This window comes from Chlamydotis macqueenii, chromosome 7 (genome assembly GCF_036417535.1).
Source record: "Chlamydotis macqueenii isolate bChlMac1 chromosome 7, bChlMac1.mat, whole genome shotgun sequence".
Classification (NCBI taxonomy): Eukaryota; Metazoa; Chordata; class Aves; order Otidiformes; family Otididae; genus Chlamydotis; species Chlamydotis macqueenii.
The window spans coordinates 6,983,727-7,004,545 of NC_141562.1; the positions used below are offsets into that span (position 1 = coordinate 6,983,727).

Genomic DNA, 20,819 nt, shown 5'->3' on the forward strand with positions numbered 1-20,819 from the left:
ACAACAGTGTCCAGCTATTCTGTAGCATTTGAGTGGCATTTGTTATCAATGGATCCTGCATTTTAGAATAAAGAATACAAAGCATGGAGCAGGGGAATTACACGCTCACAGTCGTACAGTAGGTCAGCGGCAGAGGCTGATTTCTTGTCTCCTGGCCCAGGCTGCCTTTGCAGATCTGCTTAGCGTTAACTACCAGGGGGTGCAATTTTATTGTCAAAGAGTTGAGTAATTGTACGTAACAGATTATTTTCTCCATTAAACTGTGAAAAATTGAAAATGGTTTAATTTAAATGCTATCATTATTCTTTAATTTATTTAGCCATATGCATCAGCATTTCTCAGTGATTGCTCAAACAAGCACAAATAATTAAGCAACAACACAATGAAGCCATAAAAAACAAATAATACAGATAAGCTTTCAGTGATGCTTTCAACCTACTGGAACAGTCCTTTGAAAGTGTTTCACAGCTTATTCTCCGTCATGGCTGAGCATTCAGCAGCTCACAACAGTCAGAGGGCTCTTCAGAGCACAGCCCAGGTGAGAACTGGGCTCTGGAAGCAGCGAGATGGGCTCTGTTGGAATATGGATGGGGAGTAACCCTGTACTTCTGGGGGGACCAGCTGATAGGGCTGTGAAGTCCTCACAGAAATCTGAAGATATTTTTCTCCAGAGATGATCTCAGAGAAGGAACAGGCAGCACTTACGGTTGAGCTGAAACGCAACCATTTTTAAGCCCATTAAAATGTATGAATAATGTGATATATTCAAATAAGTTCAATTACATTGTTCAAATTCTCTGTATATTCACACCCTCAATTTAAATTATTATTCATGTTTGTATTGTAATTAATATTGTGGCTGTTACAGTAATTGGTAAGTGGTGTATCTGAAAATGGCATAAAATAAATGTTCAGTTAGGGGAAAAAATATCCTTTGCAGCCTGTGCCTGGATGGTGCTGGGTGTTGGACCTTCAGTATAGTTTGCTTGTCAGCATCAGAGCAGCTTCTGGGCATCCTGGTTTTCCTCAGTTGTGATGAGGAAAGACTGTATGCCATCGCTCCAGCCCACATCCACCTTAGCCATGGATGTAGCAGAAGGCACAGCTTATCTCTAACTACCTTTCAAGCCATACTCATGGTCTTGTAAGCCATTCAAACTTTCAATTTAGTATCATGAACAAACACAAAAAAAAGGACAGAAATAGCTTCTTGGCACTAACAACCCATTCTTTGCATAGCTCAAATTGATTTATTCAGGTCAGAAATCAAAGACAGTTTCATTTCTGCAGCTGGCAGGAAAACTATTACAGTTTAAAACCTTCACAGACAAAGTACCTTAAAAATCATGCTTCTGTCTGAATATTTTATCTGCAACATTTACAAGTAACAACTAAGATCATGGTAACTGAAAGAAGTAAGAGTGGAATACGTTTCTTTTTATTATTTCAGTTGTATTTTACTTGATGCATGCAGCAACATTTTGCATATTGTCACTCTCATAGCTTTGCCTTCAGAAACGCGTAAGCAGTGATTTTGGCCCTGTTTATGTGGAAATTTCACACAACAGAAAGAAGAAGAGCATTGGAGAAAAATTTTAAAATCTGTTATTTTATCTATAGAAATAGGTCATAAGAAGTCTGAGTAGATGGAATAAAATTGCATGTAGCCCATTTTTAAAATAGAATAATCTTCTAAGACTTTCCTTTTGGATTTTGCTGAGGTCTGGGGAAATGTGTATAAGAATAAATGAGAATCAGAAAATAATTCTGTATTTTTAAGGAGTTACTGGTCTTTTGTCTGACAACAAAATAACTATGAGTAACTGTACTTTGACAGAAATCCTACTATCTTCTCCATGACTGTTTATACCACTGTATCATAGCATGGCATTTTTTACCACTGTGATTTTTTTTTTATATTATTATTATTTTAATTTGTGTTTTCTTTCTAAAATATTTCATCATGTAATAGCTTCCACAATACCAGTTTATTGTAAAGATAACATGGATATCTAGGTATCTAGAACTAAAAATACAAACTCAATACAGAAATAAATGAATTTAAAAAAAAATAGATCAATTAGTTTTAGTGCAGGTCATTGTAATGCAACGTAAAAAATCTGCAAAGTGCTATATTTTTCTTACCTGAGTGGAAAGGTGGATTAACCTCTAATCTCTCTGAGATATTGCCCAATAACCACTAACAACATTGATTCTTCTTCCAAGCCAAAATGCAACTTTTTTTTATACTTTGACTTTCTGGCTCCGTTCAGGATCAGACACACAGTTTTTACTGAATTTCCAGTTGAGTCACAAAGCAAGAAGAAAATCTACTCTTGTTCATGTCTGGTGTCTGCTTTACAGACCTTTGTGTCTCACTGTGTGCCCGGAGACTGCCTTACGCCTACAACTGTCAAACGAAGAATTATGTTTACACTGTTCTTACTAGCACAGATACTCCTAGGTCAAAAGTGTCAGACTTATTCAGAAGGGATATCTGGCTCAATGGATAGGAGTCAAATATTTTTTTCTTACTTATCTGATGATACAAATGCTGTTTGAGTTTGGTTTTCTTGGTTATGCGTGCTGATAAAAGCAGTGTTTGACTGAAATCACCGAAGGTGCTGACCATCCGCTGAGGTGTGTTTCATGATTTCAGTCACTGCACGGACAGCCACAAAAACAGGCTTTTAGTCAAAGGGATCAGTGTTCCCTATCATTATGGGCAGATCAGTCAGTAATTTTGCTACTAATGCAGATATCAGCATTTTGATGTGGAGAAGGTAATGGGGATAATGAGTACTGGCGCTTTCCGCTATGTAAACAGTAGTGAATGAATGTTTTACTTGCAATGCCTAATTTTAATTTGAAAATGCATTAGAGCACTTCTTAACCCAGTCTGATATGAATCCTGACTGAATAGCATCAATAATGTACTTTGCCTTTTGTGTATTAATTAATTTTATTCTCTGTGCCGCAGTATTCAAAAACAGATAGGCATGCTGGGCCTATGCTGGACAAAGTTATGGAGTCTAGTTTTGCAGGCCCTCAATCTTTCCCAGAGGCCTTGTCTCCAGACAGAGGAACCCAGCCCGTCAAGCAACACAGGTAAGCAAAAGGCTGTCTCACTGGAGATTTGGCAGGCTGCCGGGGGATGTCGTTCAACTGATGATAACGTGTGCAGGATTTTTGTGCGCTGTGACTAGGAGAGATGCTGAATGCTGTGGTACCAACAGAGCCTCAGCTGACTCATTAAGCAGATGTCCAAGCATTTTCTTAGCTGCAGACATAAAAGGTAATAACAGCACTCACCAACTTTATCTGCATTTTGCAAAAGTCCTGGAGGAAGCATTTAGAGACACCATCCAAGCTGTAGACACAGCCCAGTGAATGAAACAACTGTAGTTTGAGAAACCATTAAAAACAAGACTTTCCTTATCAATGTTCATTAAGTTAATGACTCATTTGCTACAGAAAAACAGCAAACTTCCAGCTTTTTGCATTCTTTCTCTAAACAAATAAGACTTGAAATGAATAATGACTTATTTATGAACACATGGTGGCCTTTGAAACCTAGCCTTTAAAAAGTTCGGATGGTTGTTTCCAAGAGGAAAAAAAAGAGAAAAGTCACCCGTCACTGGATGGCATTTGAATTAGAATTCTGCTCATAGCCTGTTTGGATGATAAAGAGTGCAGATGCTTCATTACTAGAGTATAAACCAGACTCGAGGCTGGTATAAGCAATAGTGTTGGTGGAAGTGGTAATGTCTGGTCCAGAGCACACAGAGAAAAAAGGCTGAGAAAAATTAGTTGAGAATTGTTTTAGCTAGATAATCTGGAGCTTATTTATTAAAAGGATAATTTTTTAAAATTACTAAAAAAAAAAAATCTGAGATTGCATGAGGTTATGATCTAGCTTCTGTAGTATTTGGTGCATTTTCATTGCAGTCCCCCAGTCAGCTACCTGCTCCTTCTCTTTTGAGTGAATGATTTGCTTAACCTACCATAGTGCAGCATATGAGCCAGGAAGGGATATTTGAGTCCTGTCTACTTTTACCTTACTTAAACCTTTAATTTGGCATGAAACTGCCATGTCAGATCTGTTTCTTAGGGCTTACTCCTTATTACACAAGGATATTCAAAATATGCTTAATAATTTCACTGAACATAGATGAACTATGGAACTGTTGCCTAGAATGCTTTCCATGCAAGTTCTGGGGAGATTTTTATCTCCCTTTAGTCAAAAGGTGAAGTTCAGAAACAACATAGTGAAATTCCCTTATCTTTAATAACATGGTTGCAGTATCCAAGTTTGAAATATTTTAAGTGTAACGTGACATTACATAACCTTAAAAAAGTGGAAATAAATTAAAGACTGAAAATATTTCTTCTGTTTATGAATCTCACTTAAAATAAAAGCTGAATGACTCTCTAGACTCCCTTTTTTTCCATAGGGGGATTACAGAATGAGCCACACTGAATTTGCAGTGAACGAATGCAGAATCCCAGATCGCTCATTTTAATACCTTTGCACACACAAAAAAATCTGTCTTTCCCAGGGAAAAACAAACAACCACCAAAAAAAAAAAAACAAACAGGAAACCCAACAGTCATCTTGTTTGCAGATGTAAAGCACTGGGCTATCATAAGAGTCTTTGTCTCAGAACTGTTTTAAGATGTGGAATGAGTAGCTTATTTTATAAAGAATGCTTTTTGTGGTTTTATAAGTTAAGATTCATTATACAAGACCCTTGCTTTATAAAATATGCAACACACTTGAACATTCAAGACTTATAGGACTATCTTTAATTTATGCACCATGTGACAGGTTCCTAATTTACTCAGCTTCTTTAGTGTCTGAATAGTGTTCAGTGTGGCCGAATGGTCAAATTTCTTTTTTTTACCAAGATATATTTTGTCCTAAACATCCCTTCATTCAATTCCAAACCTGACGTGAGCCTGGAAAAATTATAGCAGTTCTGCAGGTTCTTTGTTTTATGCTGCTGTTAAACTATATTATTGTTTTATTTCTGCGTGCTACAGAAATATTTTGTTCCGCATCCAGACCTGTTTTCTATGCTGGTCCTTTCAAGGGCACTAATGATGGATGGTATTTTCTTAAAATCAGGAGCTGTCTCTTTCCAGTTCCTAAAGCTGATACAATTTTGGCATGGCAGTAAGACTATCAAGGTGGGGAATCATCTGGGATTGCTGAAATTTGACTGACAGAGATCACCTAGTTATTTCACTCAGATTAATAGATAATAGCAATTCTCTGTCTCTGCCAACCTCAGCTGCATGCAAAGAATTACTGCAGAGATGGAATTGAAAATTTGAATCTCCAGCTAATCTTACTTCTAAAATATTTTGCCTGTATTATGCGCTATTATTATGGTAGCAGAATTTTACATCATCTGCTTGCATATGTAAAACAACTCTTAGTACTGTCAGAACTGGGAAGTAACAAGTGTTTTTAATCAGTAAACTTTCTGTAAAGTATATAATACACTCAAAAATTTATCTTGGATTATGTGTTGATTTTAGTAAGAAGAAAACCCATACATATTGTCTTAATTTCTAAAAGATAGAAACAAATTAGAGTTTTGTTAATTATGGGATTGAGTTGTGATCCCTTTGAATAGCAGTTTTGTTGGTAATTAGTCATCCTGACTTTCAGTCATTGATTCAGTCATCATTGATTTTAGAGGGATTCATTTCAGGGAATAATGTGATGAAAGCCAAATGCAGAGGCTTTCAGCCTAGAGCAGTTGTATTGTCTTACAAAAATGCCAAAATAGGATAAACTTACTCTAAAATTTAAAATACTTTGTATTTTAAATTTAACACCATAAAAACCACAGTAAAACCAATATTTTATTTAGTAAGCATTTTACACTTTATGCTGACAATATAATTGATTCAGTTTAAATTAAAAGAGAGTAAATTGAAGTTATTCTGTAAATAAGGTTATTGAATTTCAAAGAACAAGTACTGATAAACAAAAACAACTAAGAATGTAAAGGCAGAGGAAGCCTGAAAGGGAGAAAGTATGAGGAATCTGATATGTTCCCAAGGAAAGAACATAGTTTTCTGGAGAAATTTACTAAAAAGAATGCCTAAAAGGAATGGGGTGTAAGGAAAGAAACAAACTATATCACAGAGGGCAAGAAGTCGTACTTGAAGTGAACATTTCCAGGAATCACTGGGAGTTAAGCATTATTGGTAATGAAAGCAATCAATTGTTCTTGCTGTATAAAGAGGAGGAGTACTATACAGGAAGAAGCAAAGCTGATGGTGGGACAGAGATAATATATGAAGCAGGGCAATCCTGAATTAATATATTTGATTTTTCAGTTACGATCATTATTTGAGGATGAAGGTAGAATGGGAATAGAATCAAATGTATGAAAACAAATATTATTCCAGTCAAAGTGCAGAAATCAGTGCCCTCAAGTCAAGATGGTCTGGTTAGTCTTGATCAGAAAAGTCTGGAGTAAGAACTGGCTCATGAAATTTCAAGTCTGGTAGCAAATCTATCAAAAGGGGAGCTCTGCCATGTCATGATGGAATAGCAAATGTCAAATATTTCAGAAAAGAAAAAAATTTTGAAGGAATTCAAGAGCTGTTATGTTGAATTGGACTAGTCAAGGCTTTAGGACAAATGTGAGGGAAGCAGATTCTTTGGCTAGATATAAAAAAGAATAAAAAATGTTATGAGGTTTACTAGCAGCAGTTCCTGGAACAGTACACTGATGACTGTCTTTGTATTTGGTGTAGGTGAGCTGAATCTCTACGTAGCCTTGTCAGTGTTTGTTGTCATGTGTGTCTAATGCCTCTAATGTCGAAGTAGGGAGAGGCAGAAAAAGTATAATGCAGATACCCAGAGGTACTTAAATGGGAGACAGTAAGGAGTTACATTCAGAAAGTAAATGCTGGGTTGAAGACATTCACCAGTGGACCACTAATGGAGCTCCAAAAGAATTAGTCGACACTGGGGACAAATTTTGTTTAATGGTTTTGTGCGTGACTCCAGCACTAAAAAGTTGGAACTTACTGAAAAAAAAAAAAAATAGTACAGTTAAGGATCTAGACATAAAAAATAAATTGCATAACTTGAAAGACTAGAGGTGGATTCACGCTCAGCAGTACTAAATACAAGGTCAGGCATTTTGGAACTAATAACAAAATTTAAAAAACTAATGAGGAAGAAAAGTTTCGGTATACACTGCTTGGTCGAAGGATAAACAAGTCAGGAAGTGATGCCTCTATGCAAAAGATAAATGGGATGCGAGGAAGTATTAATCAAGACATTTCCATCAGAAAGTCAGAAACATTAAAACCACTTCGTGAGACATTGCTGTCATTTCATTTGAATGCAGCATGAGAATACACCGCTATTATCTCACCTGGTTAAAATGACCTCCTGATTACTATGGACTCAGATTGCATTCATGAGCTAAGATGAGGAATGAATAATCTGTGTTCCATAGAAAGTGTTAGAGAGTCTGTCTCGTTTCAGTCTTCAGTTCAGAAGACTGAAAAGCTCATATGACTGCTACTTATCAATACACCAGAGAAAGCATAATGAGAAGTAAAAGACCTATTTAAAATGAAGAAATATGATGGCACACATGAAAAATAGATGTATACTCATAATAAATAATTTTAAACTGAAAAGAAGCCTCAAAGTTTTCAATATAAACAACCTTCTGGAGTAGTAGCCTGGATATCATTGTAGTTTCTGGACAGAGGTTGATCACTACAGGCAGTATATGATGAAGTTATGGCAGATGATTAAACTCAGTGCCACTGACGCACCTTTGAACCCTCTGTTCCCTTTTCCTGTTTTATGTATCTGTCTGGTGGAGCCGAGATGGTGACCAGATGATACAGGTAGCCTTCAACAATTTATGTAGAGTTGTGACGTCCCTGATCAGCCCCAGCACATGCTGTTCCTGAGTATATGAATATATAATGGAAGCAACAATGCTCCTATTTCAGAAATCAAGAGCAGATTTGTAGGTATAGGCTGGCTGCTGGCAAGCTTCTCCTACATATGCGGAGGGAGAAGAGAGTTTTGCAAACAGCGGACTACAGTCCCGCTCCATGACCTGGGCTGAGAACCTGACCAGCTGTAATGGTTCATTAACTCAAGCTAGGAAACACAGGTCATCACGCCATTAAAGATGAGATGTTTTCCCTAGACAGTAATCATGTACTGAGCCAATACATGATTACTTTGCAAAGGTACAGGAAAGAGTGGTGTTTAAATGCTTGGGACACCAGACATTATACAGAAAAAAAGTATAAAACCATTACGTTCAATTGTCTTATGTGTTAACTCTTTTGGCATAGTAATCTCCTTACAATCTTAGTATTCTTTTAATTGCATACATCTTTGTTGAAGTCCCAAATCTTATGTTAACTTTCTCCCTTTGGGGAGCTGTTTATATCACAGGCTCCAACAGAGAGGCACTCATTGTGTGTCATCTCGTGCCTGTAAGCACGAGAAAAGGCTCTGTGATACAGCATTATTGTTGTTGCGTGGTATTTATTGAGAGATACTTACAGTCTCAGGTATAACAGATCCTTTTTATTAAAACTGAAAATTGACTGAAAGTCTTAGTAGTTGATCTGTACAAATTTTAGCAGTAAATTGTCTAACTTAGCCTAAAAATGTGGCTTCTAGGAAACATCAGAAGACACTGTCTAGCTGGTAGCTAGCTCTGTCATCAGAGTATGTATTTATTGTTTCTGTCTTGCAAGGACAAAAACCATGTCTTCAACACTAATGTCTGCATCTCGTGATCAGTAGGTAATACAGTATTTACTATAATATGCCCCTGTAGGTACAGAGCTAGAGAACTTACGATCAGTTTTAGAACTTTTCTTCCTCCCTCAACTTTGCACCTTTCTTTTCATGAATTAAAATAATGAAAAAAAAAAAGAGAAAAAAGAAGTAAAACAGATATACAGAGAACCACAGTTGTAAGCACTATTTCTGTAGCTCCGTTGTGCTTATTAAACAAGAAAGGAAGGATTGGAATCCCATCTAAAGTTTTAACATTTTGTCATCCCCTTGTTAATGCTTTTCATGTTCCTGTTGACAAAGTTACTTCTGAATGTGTTCATAATGCAATGTATAATCAATTTAGTTTAGTAATTAACTAAGAAGTAGTACAGGAAGATTCCTAGAGTTACCGTAAATTCACTGCAAGTCTTCTCTTCATAAACACGGTTAACTGTGCTTGGCAGCTTTGTGTGTGCCTTGAGAAAAGAATACTCCACCTGCTGAGACAGACTTTTTATTTTTACTTGGTTGCTCAACCTAAAGAAAATTTTCGATTTGCAACGATTAATCCTGAATTCTTAATTAACTTTAGAGATGGTTGAACTGCTTCTTTCAAACCATTAATTCATCAGAACTATATTTCTCCCTAGTTTCTGCATTACTTGTGAACCAGTTCAAGCATATTCTGATTTTTGTTATTCTGGAGTAATTGATTTTAAAGACATATCTGCTACAGCTTTCTTTATTGGTCTGTTTTATTGAACAGCTCAGTTACGTAAGCTAGTTTCTTTTACCCAGTTAGACGGGACTACCGAGAGGAAGAAACCATAATGGTGGCTAAAGGTGGGTAAATTCCCTGAGGAAATCCAAAAGGCATTGTTTGCCTCAGAGAGGGGAACACTTCACATGAGCAACAGAGCAGAAGCCTGAGAGTGGCTGTAGTAACAGATCTGGAGGAGGAGAATGCTGAAGTTCATAGGAATTTTGTGAAAAAGGAAAAACTTTATTATTCTTGAGTTACTTTTTCATAAAACTGTTAACAAAAATTGTTACTATCTTGGTTTTGATACTTCAAGAAATGAGCATTACCCTGCAGCTTGCAGCTGTACTGTCTGTAAATATTTTCTGGTCCTTCGTAGTGAATTTGCCTTGTCCATGACTATAAATGGGTTTTGTTCATTTTCCCCTCCACTTTTTCTATCAGAAATGTTGAAAGCATAGGAACCTCACATTACCGACAAATCAGCTGCTTAAACCTGTCGGTGCTGGAGCTGCTGTGATTGCAGGACGATGTTGGCACGTGCCAGACCCCTTCAGTCTTACCTTCCCACGCACCCTTAGCAGCCTGCAGCATCTGGTGTTAAATGTAGCAACGAGAGTTTCAGTGCCAGTTGAAGGAAGTCCAGATAGGTCATTTATATGCACCTTTGCTGCGGTTTATGCCAATTATCTCAGGTATTCTGTACGTGCTGCAATTATGTCTATGACAAAGGCAGAGCTTTTGTGAATTTGCACGTGCGTGTTACTAGATGGGAGACCATGTGCTCTCATTCAGCAAGGAAGATGCGCAAGGGCATCAAACCAACCACTATTAAACAATGCCTTTCTAGTTTCCAATATTTGTTATCAGTCTAAAGTCTGTTAAATTAATCAGTTTGTTAATCAGGTTTGTAGTACATTGATGAATGTACTGCAATCAATAAAAAACCCTGAAATTCATTTTCCATCACAAATTATTCATTCAGCTGCATCTTTTAAGATCCCCTGCTGTAATAATCTCAGACTCTCCTAAGCAGAAGTTGTCAATTGTTTTTTGATGCAGTAGTGTTATTTTACAGAATATGAACTGTAACGCACAACTTGAACTCAGCCTTCAGAACTGAAAGGCCAGTACTTCATTTTTTAAAAAAAGTTTTTCACAGCCTCCTTAATAGCTATGGAAAAATCTGTTTAAGGAAGCATCGAAAATCCTTGAAGGAGGGCTATTGCTACGGGTTATTGATCTTTTCAATTAAAAAGCATCAGGAAAGTAAAAATGTAGAAGAGAACAGAGTGGAGACTGTGATGCAATGCTGCTAGTGTGAGCACTAGGATAGAGATTGTTTAATTTATTTCTTATGTTTTGACTTCAGGGAGAAAAGGTCGGTTTTAATGGAAATATACACTCCAGGAGAATTTGTCCAAGATATTTGGTCCAAGCAAGAATTGCTTTGGGAGCAGATGTGGCCCTAACTATAAATAAAAATTCCCACAAGATATAAAGTGCAGATTGCTTTTTAGTCACATTATAATAGGAAAAGAGAAGCAAACTTATCTGAAGTCTTTTGCATAGCTGAATTGTATCAGAAGTTGAAATCCTTCATGTAACCAAAAGTAATAACTCTTAAAATGCATCTACAAAACCTATATTAAAATATCATTAGAGATGTGACAGAATATTGGGTAATACATACGCATTTCTGAGACCCAGGAGATGTCAAGAGAAATAGGAGTAGTTGGAAAACAAATAGCCAGTCAGGCCATGCAGTACTGCGACCCGTTAACAGTGGAAATAGGTTGTCTTGCCTTATTTCTGTGTTCCCTTATTTTTGCATTAGAAAAAGCTGAATATGTGGTCAATATACCAGAACTATGGATTCTGGATACCTTTTAATTCCTGCACAAAATAGAAAAAAAAAAAAAAAAAAAATTCTCCTTCCAAAACACTAGAAAAATATTTACAAAAGCAATTTTCTAACAAAAAGCAAAAAAAAAGCAAAACTATAAAACTATTACTTGTTTTTATCCTATTCAAGTTTCCATTATATCACATAAAAAAAACACAGCAGTTATCAATGTATATAAACAAGAATAACAATTGTATATAAAACAAGAATAAAACAATTTAGAAAAGAAATCTTGTTCAACATAGAGAAAACTTGTGCCATAGATGGTTTCTTCAGACTGCAGTTCATAAGCTTCACTTATGGTTTTTTTTTTCCCAATTGAATGTTGTTGTATCAGGAAGCAGCACCTTGTAGGCTGATAGATGATATAATGGGCTCTCAATTTAAGATCTGATTTTGAGCTCAGCTGTAGGTATGATGGAGCTGTGCTGTTTGTTTATCCTGTCTGAGGAGTCAGCTCCTATGTAGCAGGATTATGGTATGCAACATGGAAAAAAAGAAGCATCTTTCATCAAGTACAAGAAAACATTTAATATACCGGGCAATTGTTTTCATTGCTACAAGAGAAGTGATGTATTAAATATGGCGTCAACAGCAGCTAACTGTGGATTACAGTATTATATTTCCATAGAGAATTTCTACTGATGTCGTAGACCGCCACAGCAGAGTTTATAACAACAGTAATCCAGGTGTTATTAATCCTGAGTCTTTACTTTGCAGAAGTTTACACTTCTGCTGTGATAATTTTTAATATACTCTTGATGTTGTTCCTAGAAGTCTCTCTTCATGCTGCAGCCCAGGACAAAAAAGTGGGATGCTACATAGAAATGCCTTTCGGAGGACTCCTCCCTTACCTCGGGGTAGGTTCAATGGGATTACAGGACCAGCATATCAACAGCTAGAAGAGTCAAGAATCACAGAGCAGGACACAATACCTTGTCACGGGTAAGTAATAACATAAGGAAAGAGAATCAGTTTGTGCGTGGCTGCTGTTATGTGGTTCATATCCTTCGCCATGGCAGTCCTTGCAGCTTCGTTGTAGTGTACTGTGGGTCCAGGGTTTGTAGTGCCGAAAGCAGAAGAATGGTTTCAGCATACTGGCTCTTTGAAGGTAATATGTTTTCATTTGGCTGGCTGCTCTTTTTAAGCCTTTCAAAGGCTGTAGGAGGAGTGATTAGAACAAACTGTAAGTTACTCTTTGTAACTGACGCTTTTTCTAGTAGTGCTGTGATGTTCTGGTAACTTTTGCATAGCAATTTTTTCCTCCATCAGCACTGGGCAAATAAGATAAAATAATTTGGAAGTCCAATTTTCATGTTTTTAAAATAAATCTATGTATGTACATTGCAAAGTGTGTTTGCTGTAGACTGAAGACCAGTCACTTCACACAGGTTTGCTTTGAAAATGCTCAAAGAATCCAATATTCTTCCTTTTTTAATTCAGCTTATTAGACTATTGAATGTGAGCTCTAGTTGTACGTAAGATCTGAGTTTCAGAAGCGCTCCTGAGCATCTACAGCTGCCTTTGAAGTCTTTTGCAATTGCTAAGGTATTTCACGTAATATTTACATATCCCTATACATTTCCAAAGACTCTACAGAATCACTACAAACATATTATATGTAAAACTAGGAGTGATATCTGGAGTAGAATGAAACACCACCAGTTTCCTTTGGAAGTGTGTAAGTGACAGTGAAGTGAACAGTGACACTGTGAGAAGGCAGCTCCACGTTTTGGTATTGGAACTGGCTTTCAGAAGTGCAGAACTGAGGTCACCTACGTGTTTAATTTTCCTCAGGGAAGAAAGGAGCTATTATCACTGTCCATTCTGACCTCCTGGGAAATGACAGCCACAAGTGCTGACCAAGAATAAGCGTTATTACACACATGTGTCGTTGCGTGTGTGTGCCTTCCTCGCCATGCTTTCCAGCCCACAGCAGGGTTGCCCAGGTCAGGGTAATCTGTGAGTGGAGTCTTGTCTCACTATATGTTTTCTAGCTGAATCTACCTAACAAAATTGGCCACAGTAATTAGGAAAAACAGACCAAGAACATGACTTGCCTAGGGAGGGGGAAAGCAGCGCAACAAAAGTTGCGGGAGTCTGCTGACTTCTTTTTTAAAAGTACAAATTTGTCTCATACTTCTTTCATTGTTACTACTTGTTTCTTCTAAGGAAACACTTGTTTATTACTTCTTGCAGTAAATATATCATTGTTCATTTGTATGGTAATGTGTGTATAATTCCTTACGGAAATTGTGCCTCCGAGAGCACCCCTTCCTGGGAGGTGCAGGCCAACAACCTTCCCTCTTCAGTGGCCGTGCCTCGTAACAGAGGCTCTGGCACTGCAGCCCCTTCTGTGCTTGAGAGGGGAGGTAGAAAACAGCAAAGCTGTCTTGTGAGTAGTTGAATTTTCTCTTCTCTATGAAATCAGTTTGTGATATTACAATTATCATCTTGTATTGGCCTGTATTTTAAATTTGCAGTTCTGCAAGAGGCTGATATTTGAACCAGACTGTGAGCTCTTCTGGCCTCAGTCCACTGAATCACTTCATCGGTATTTGGTGCGCTAGGGACGTCTGTAGAATTAGGCCTTCCTAACATCGACTTAGCGATGGGACCTTTCTCTGAAGGAGTCCCCTGAGCGCATCAGCATGTGGTGTTGTGACAGGAAGTCACAGCAGTCTGTGTATATCACAAATACAATACCAAAAGTCTTCAGCTAGTACCTCTGGAAATTAATTTCTTAAATGTCAATGTTAGGCGTGAAAACAAAAGCAATTCTTTGATCTTATATTATTACAGTGTTTTACTGATGATGGTTTTTATGAAGTCTTTTAAGAGTGTAACAAAACTTTTTGCAAGTTATTAGATTACATTCAGATTAGACATTAGTAAAACATTTTTTACAATGAAGGTGGTAGAACACTGGAGCAGGTTTCCCAGAGAGGTGGTTGATGCCCCATCCCTGGAAACATTCAAGGTCAGATTGGATGAGGCTCTGAGCAACCTGATCTGATTGGAGATGTCCCTGCTTCTTGCAGGGGAGTTGGACTAGGTGACCTTTAAAAGTCCCTTCCAACTCAAGCTATTCTATGATTCTATTTTCTGTTCCAGCAATGAAATAATCTCTTCAACCAAAATATAAGTACCCATCTTACCTCTGAATAAAAATAAAAAATAATTCACTAATTCTACTTTACATGGAATTCTTGTAATTCTTAGGTTTCCCCTGAATCAGATGGCTTTTTACCATCTAAATATCTGCTAGTTTCATAGTGTTGGTATTCTCACTAGATTTTCAGCCCAAATGAAAAGTTCCCTTGTCCCCTGCACATTACACTCCTTCCTTTCTTCTTCCTTTTCACCTCCATCTTTCCCTACACAGATGCACAAATCAAAGTGTTTTATCTCCCTAATTCTGTGAACCTTCTGAAGTTCATCTATCAGCAGCTGTGGCTGAAGTTTAGTCAGATTTTGTATGTTTATATTTGATAGAAAATAGGCTAATTTAACTGATTAGTTTTTGTCTAATCCTATAAAAAGTGCTCCTCTTCTCTTCCCACGTTGAGAAGAAAACTTTTGCTGCCTTCAAGAAGCACCAGATCTCATTATTTGCAACAGGATCTAATATTTGCAGAGTTTGAGTCAGATACAGCTAATATCAGTTATCTAATCAGTATGCCACTTGAAAGAATAGAAAAACCTGCTTGAAATGAGGGGCTGGAAAAAAACAAACCATCTCCATGCCAGTCACCTCTCAGAGACGGATTCGAGTCCCTGAGGGTCACGAGTTTCCATGCAGTCAAGTGGACAGCGGTTTGATCACACGCTTTCTTTCAGTGAGAGCTGTTTGTGTTACACAATATGAAGCATTAGAAGTAGTGCCTTACAGCCTGTAAATGTGTACGTATACGCATGTGCATGTGATTATGTATACAAGACCAAATGTGTACCTATACAGATGTAAATGTGTTTATGAATACAAGACCCAATGTGTAATGTTTACAGGTAGAAAACAGGGTGCGTATATATCGGTGCATGTGCTTACAGGGCTGAACCAAAGCCTGGCCATGCCACTGGAATCACCCCCATTCATCTGAACAGGCCTTGTCGTCAGGCTCATATACCGAACACCTATAGCAACAGGGCTGAGAGCAAAGCTACTGGTACTATGCTAAATAAAAACTATTGTCCATTGTAAGTTACTATCCCTTCTGTCTCTCTTGAGTATCTATTTTAAGGGGGCAGTAAAATTATTATGCTTCTTTCATTTTCATTCTTTAATTTAGACTCTTAAATTAAAGAATGAAATAACATAATTACTGCTGAATATTTGTGTTTGAGTTTCTTTTTTTTTGCTTGATTTTAGGAAGAGTGGAGAGAGAGTTGTACTTCGAAATAAATGCACATGAATGAATTTATTCAGACAAAATAATTTTTCAGATAAAAAAAACAGATATCTTTTTTAGGAGGAACTATAGTTCTGGGAAAGTTAATTACAGGAAAATGTAATTAAGATTCTGCAATTATAGGTCTAAGTCTCAGTCTATTGAAAACAGCAGCAGTCTGGTGTCACAAGTAGAAGCATGGATCAGTTTGTAATTAACCGAAAGCTGAGTCTCATGTGGTTTAGATGTAATATCCCTACTCGTTTAATACTTTGCCTGTTGCACACAGTGCATGTGCTTTAATTCAACCTCAGTCCTCCTTTGAATGCCCTGTGAGCACAGGGCAGAAACATGTAATTCTGGCATAAAATTGCTGTGTATATCTGTACTTCAAAAATACGGAAATATTCCAGGCATTGCATTACAAGTTATTGTTGCTGACAGTTAGTTTTCAAAATACCAAGAATAATTGAGTCTCTATTATGGAATTGGCAAATGTTACTGTTTTCTCACCAAACCCATTTTAGCTCAGTCTTTTCTTGGTTTTGCTTATATATCATCCATATAATACATCCATTGCATGTGAAATTCATTAAAAACATTCACTCCCTTTGTTTTCAGGGTGCAGCCCAGAATATATTTAGGGCCCGAATTACCAAAAAAGGGAATAATGCAACTGATGCGATCTCTCCAGCTATAGTCGTTTGAACAATTATATAATAAGCAAAGGAAACAAGAATGGGCACAACCCAAAGGTCTGCACTGTTTTGTTTTCATTTCTTTTTTTTTTTTTTTAATTATCCTTCCTCGGGAATAACATCCCCGATCAGTACTTCATTCATACTGAGTCTTGAAAACTGTTCTGAAAGGGCCCTCCATAAATGGCTATGAGTGTGTCTAAGCATAGCGCAAATGTAATTGGCCAAAAGCTGAGTCTTAGCTGCCTCAGATGTAAAATAGAAATGGAGCTGTATAGCATGCACAAGAAGTTCTAGCACGTATCCAAAAAAGCCGCTTGCTATATATTCTCCTGGGTCGCACTTCCCAAGGCAGTATCTCTTTCCATCAGATAGCAGCAAAGATCACAACACCTCCTCCTTATCTCAGAGCTCCCAGCTGCCTTTTCTGGTCCTTTGGGGATCCCTGGAGACTTTTCCTACAGGGGCTGCACAGAGCTGTGTGCCTGCATGCGTACAGGTTAATGTGTCAATGAGCTGTACGAGCACAGTGCCGCTGTAGATGCGTTAATGACACAAGTCAGCGCGTTAATGACACAAGTCAGCGGCGCTCTGCTGGAAGTGAGCCGGCAGATATCTCTTCCTGTCTGTCCTGTCCGACAGCTCGCCAGGAGGATGGGGCAAGGGAAGCCTTTCCGGTTAATTAGCGTTGTGTGCTAATGTCGGACTATGGCTGTTTCATGCAATTCCCTTTCTTTCCCTTAGTTCTCTTTCTGCTAATGCCAAAAAGCAGTAAGGCACCTATGAGTACAGTGATATCCTTAGTGAAGTCCAGTGGGCTTACACAGCTTTCAGAAAAATACCCTTCAAGTCAGGGCTCAAACCTGCTTCCACACCAGGTCAAAATGTTGCTTTCCTCATCCATGGATAAAACATATTAGACTTCATCATTAGCTCACCTTATTTAATAGTGACACGACCACAAAGCTGATTATAAATAAAATATGTTCCAATACTGAGGTGATGTCTGTGGTCCTAGGCAATCATGACTAATAGATATAATAAGTCTTAGAGCATCCATTTTTTAGTAATACTACTTCTCAGGTGGGAAACATCTTTTTTTTTTTTTCATTGTTACCTTTATTTTGTATTTAGTATACTTTCCATTTCTGCTTTTTAAGTATATCCTGTAAATGAAAACACTTTCTGATCAGAATAATTAATTTGGCTTTGAAACAAAATGGAAAGGTTGATAAAAACTCAGTGAAGTTGCCTCACAATAAATAAAATCATGCTATAGTATGTATTAATGGAGGATAAAGGATTTTTTTTTTTAAACACAGGATTGCAATATGAGGAGAACACAGACGTTTGCTCAAGCCCAATGTATTAGCTCTATTTTCAGATGAGATCTAAGAGAACAAATCAGGCCAACATTAGGAGTATAGGCTGTTGGAAAAAAGACATGTTTTTCGGAGGTACACTGCACTTAGATGCTCTGCTTGTTTGAAGGGGAGCACAGACTATCATTTCTATGTAAATAAAGACTACACAACCATGTTTTGTTTAAAGTTCTGTTTTCCTGAACCTTGATATTGATATTGAGAGGCTTGATGTTGAAGGAAGCATCAATCCATTTCCCTAGTTAGGAATGTAGGAATTTCAAATAAAATTAATAATACAGTATAACTCCTGAAATCTTTTTTAAAAGGAATTGTCATTATTCTCATATGCTGGTGAGCAAAATGAGCCTGAGAGAAAAGCAGTGGTTTGCCACCAGCAGATCTGAGAATCAAAACTAGGTCTCCAGTGTCGGTTGTTTTCCCCAGGGCCACGCTATTACCAAGTGCTCCTAGTGTGAGGGGAAAAATGACATCTACCTTTCCAGCACAGTTCACTGAATCTCGTAGAGCATTCCTGCTGCCGGTTGCATCTGACCGCTTGATGTACAATAAAAACTTTTTTTTTGTTCTTTCCAGGTATTCGTCCAGTGGTTTAAAACCTCCTCAGAATACTTCAATAAATATGCAACTGCCTTCAAGAGAGACCACCCCTTATTTTAATAACTTGGATCAGAAGGACTTGGTCGGCTATTCATCTTCAAGGGCCAACTCTGTTCCCATCATCCCGTCTGTGGGCTTGGACGAAGCCTGCATGCAAATGCAAAATGTTTCTGAAGTAACAGGCATCAAATGGTGCAAAAACTCCTATTCAGCTGAACTTGTCAATGTGAGTTCACCAGTCAGTAATTGTCTTATAGCAGAACAACACGAAGTGAAAATATTGCTAGAAACTGTGCAGGAGCAGATTCGGATTCTGACGGATGCGAGGCGGTCAGAGGACTATGAACTGGCGAGCGTAGAAGCAGAGAGCAGCGTGAGCGAGAACACGGCCTTTCTGCCCATGAGCCCCGTGGCCAAGTCAGAGCAAGAGGCACAATTTGTCTTAAAAAGCGAAATGCAAAGAGACTCGGTATTGACCAAATGACTTTGTGTGGGGGTTGTGGGAGGGGAAACGAGAGATCTGTGCATTCGATGCTTTGCTAAACAGGAAGGGAGGAAATTAAATACAAATTATTTATATGCATTAATTTAAGAGCATCTACTTAGAAGAAACCAAATAGTCAATCGCCCTCATATCATAGTGTTTTTTAACAAAATATTTTTTTAAGGGAAAAGTTCCAGGAGGGGTGAAGCGTACATCAGGTGCTTTCTAGGCAGGAGTACACATACAGTTTCAATTACAGAGCATTTTACCGCAGTCCCGTTCGGCTGTCCGAAGGCTTAGGCTATGCATCTTTTTTTCAGTGAAGGCCAAGACCATTCTTAGATTCATTTCTGGTTTCATGGCAGTGCTACAGCGAGCTGCTGGCCAGGGATTCAGACCCTGGGGAGCAAGTCCCGTGACCCCAGCACAGACCCGGTCCTCTCTCCCTTTCTCCATGGAAACAGGCACACAGGCATCTACTTCTGAGGTCTGGTACCTACTGTGGAATGACAATAAATCCCAAAATTGAGCCAGATGCTTAACTCTCAACATTACTTTAATGTGTCAGTCAGCCCAGGAAAGTAAATGGAAACATTGAGGAGCTTTGAGTTTGGCCAAGTGTGGGGTGGACTTGGGGTCTGTAGAGATGCAGTGGTCAAGAGCCCGCAGGTGCTCAGTCTTCTGGGCTTTGCCTATCAGAGCTGCCTTGGTGGAGAGTAAGGAAGAACAAGAGAAAGTGCAAAAGTGTGGTTTATGACAGGTTTGGTTTTGGGTTGGGTTTTTGAGTGGGAATATAAACTCCACTGTTCATTACCGACCCCTCAACATTTCTAAACTGTTTTACTTTGGAGGCATTTGTAAGCTCTCAAGGAGCACTTCTGAGTGTGTGTGTATTTTTTTAAACGTATTTTTTATTATGAGTTGTTCAGAGAAGAGTCAGGGAGATCCAATATGATCAAAATCCAGCTGGTAAGTGTCCACACTGCCCTAATTTGTTCCCACTTTTGGTGCTCCAGTCACCTTAATTAATTGTGGCTTAGGCTTGTGAACTTTAAAGCTTCAACCCTGCAGATGGTTCAGGATGGGCAGACCCACAAGCATGCACAGATCTGATTCTAATGGGGCTATATAAGAGCAGATGGTTTCCACCAAATCATTCCCTTCAGGGGATCAAGGCCTTAGAGAAGAAATGTCATTTCTTGGTTGCCGTATCCCAATCACATTATCAGCGTTTTTTGCTTTCTTTTGAGTCCCTCTTCCCCTCATAAACTGTAACACAATATGCCAGTAGTGCAATGAATTGAATTCAGTGACACACACATCACTGTTTTTATTAGTATTAAAATATCTGCTTATTCGTGGGGAAAAATAAAATGAACTATAATAAATAATTGCTAAATAGCCTTCCCTGGTTAATGTCAGAAGATTGATTAAAAAAAAAATTACAGTATATATGGAATGTATTAAAATATTCCTTTGCAGGAAATTAATTGTTAAATATATTCATGTGCCCTAGACTTTCCAGTTCACAAGTCTCAAGACTTCCCAAAATAGCACGATCAATCACACAGTGCTGTTGTATGTTGAGTCAGAATAAAGCAATATTTTAACCTCTGTCAGGTAAATTTGGAAAAGAAATGCTGAAGGTGTATGTCATTTTTTTTTTTTTGTTAAGGCAGTAAAAAAAATTACTATTCACAGTCTTAATTCAGCAAGTCTTATTTTGGGTTTCTTTTGCAGTTTTGGGTTTGTTTTTTTTTAAGATAAAGTTGATGAAATTGTCTTGTTTACAGAACTTTCTATGGCTGTA

The 20,819-nt window shown here is 37.9% G+C and overlaps 1 protein-coding gene across 2 annotated transcripts in view; it reads left to right on the forward strand.

Moving 5' to 3' along the window:
- The window catches only part of NRG3 (neuregulin 3), a 400,436-nt gene extending 380,979 nt beyond the window's left edge, over positions 1 to 19,457 (forward strand). For both annotated transcript variants that reach the window (XM_086752050.1, XM_086752051.1), the window contains exons 7-9: positions 2,981 to 3,108; positions 12,232 to 12,402; positions 18,502 to 19,457. In XM_086752050.1, coding sequence (XP_086608176.1) covers positions 2,981 to 3,108; positions 12,232 to 12,402; positions 18,502 to 19,009 — 807 coding nt within the window. In that variant the 3' untranslated portion in view covers positions 19,010 to 19,457. The remainder of the gene's footprint in view (positions 1 to 2,980; positions 3,109 to 12,231; positions 12,403 to 18,501) is intronic.
- The last annotated feature ends 1,362 nt before the right edge of the window (positions 19,458 to 20,819 follow it).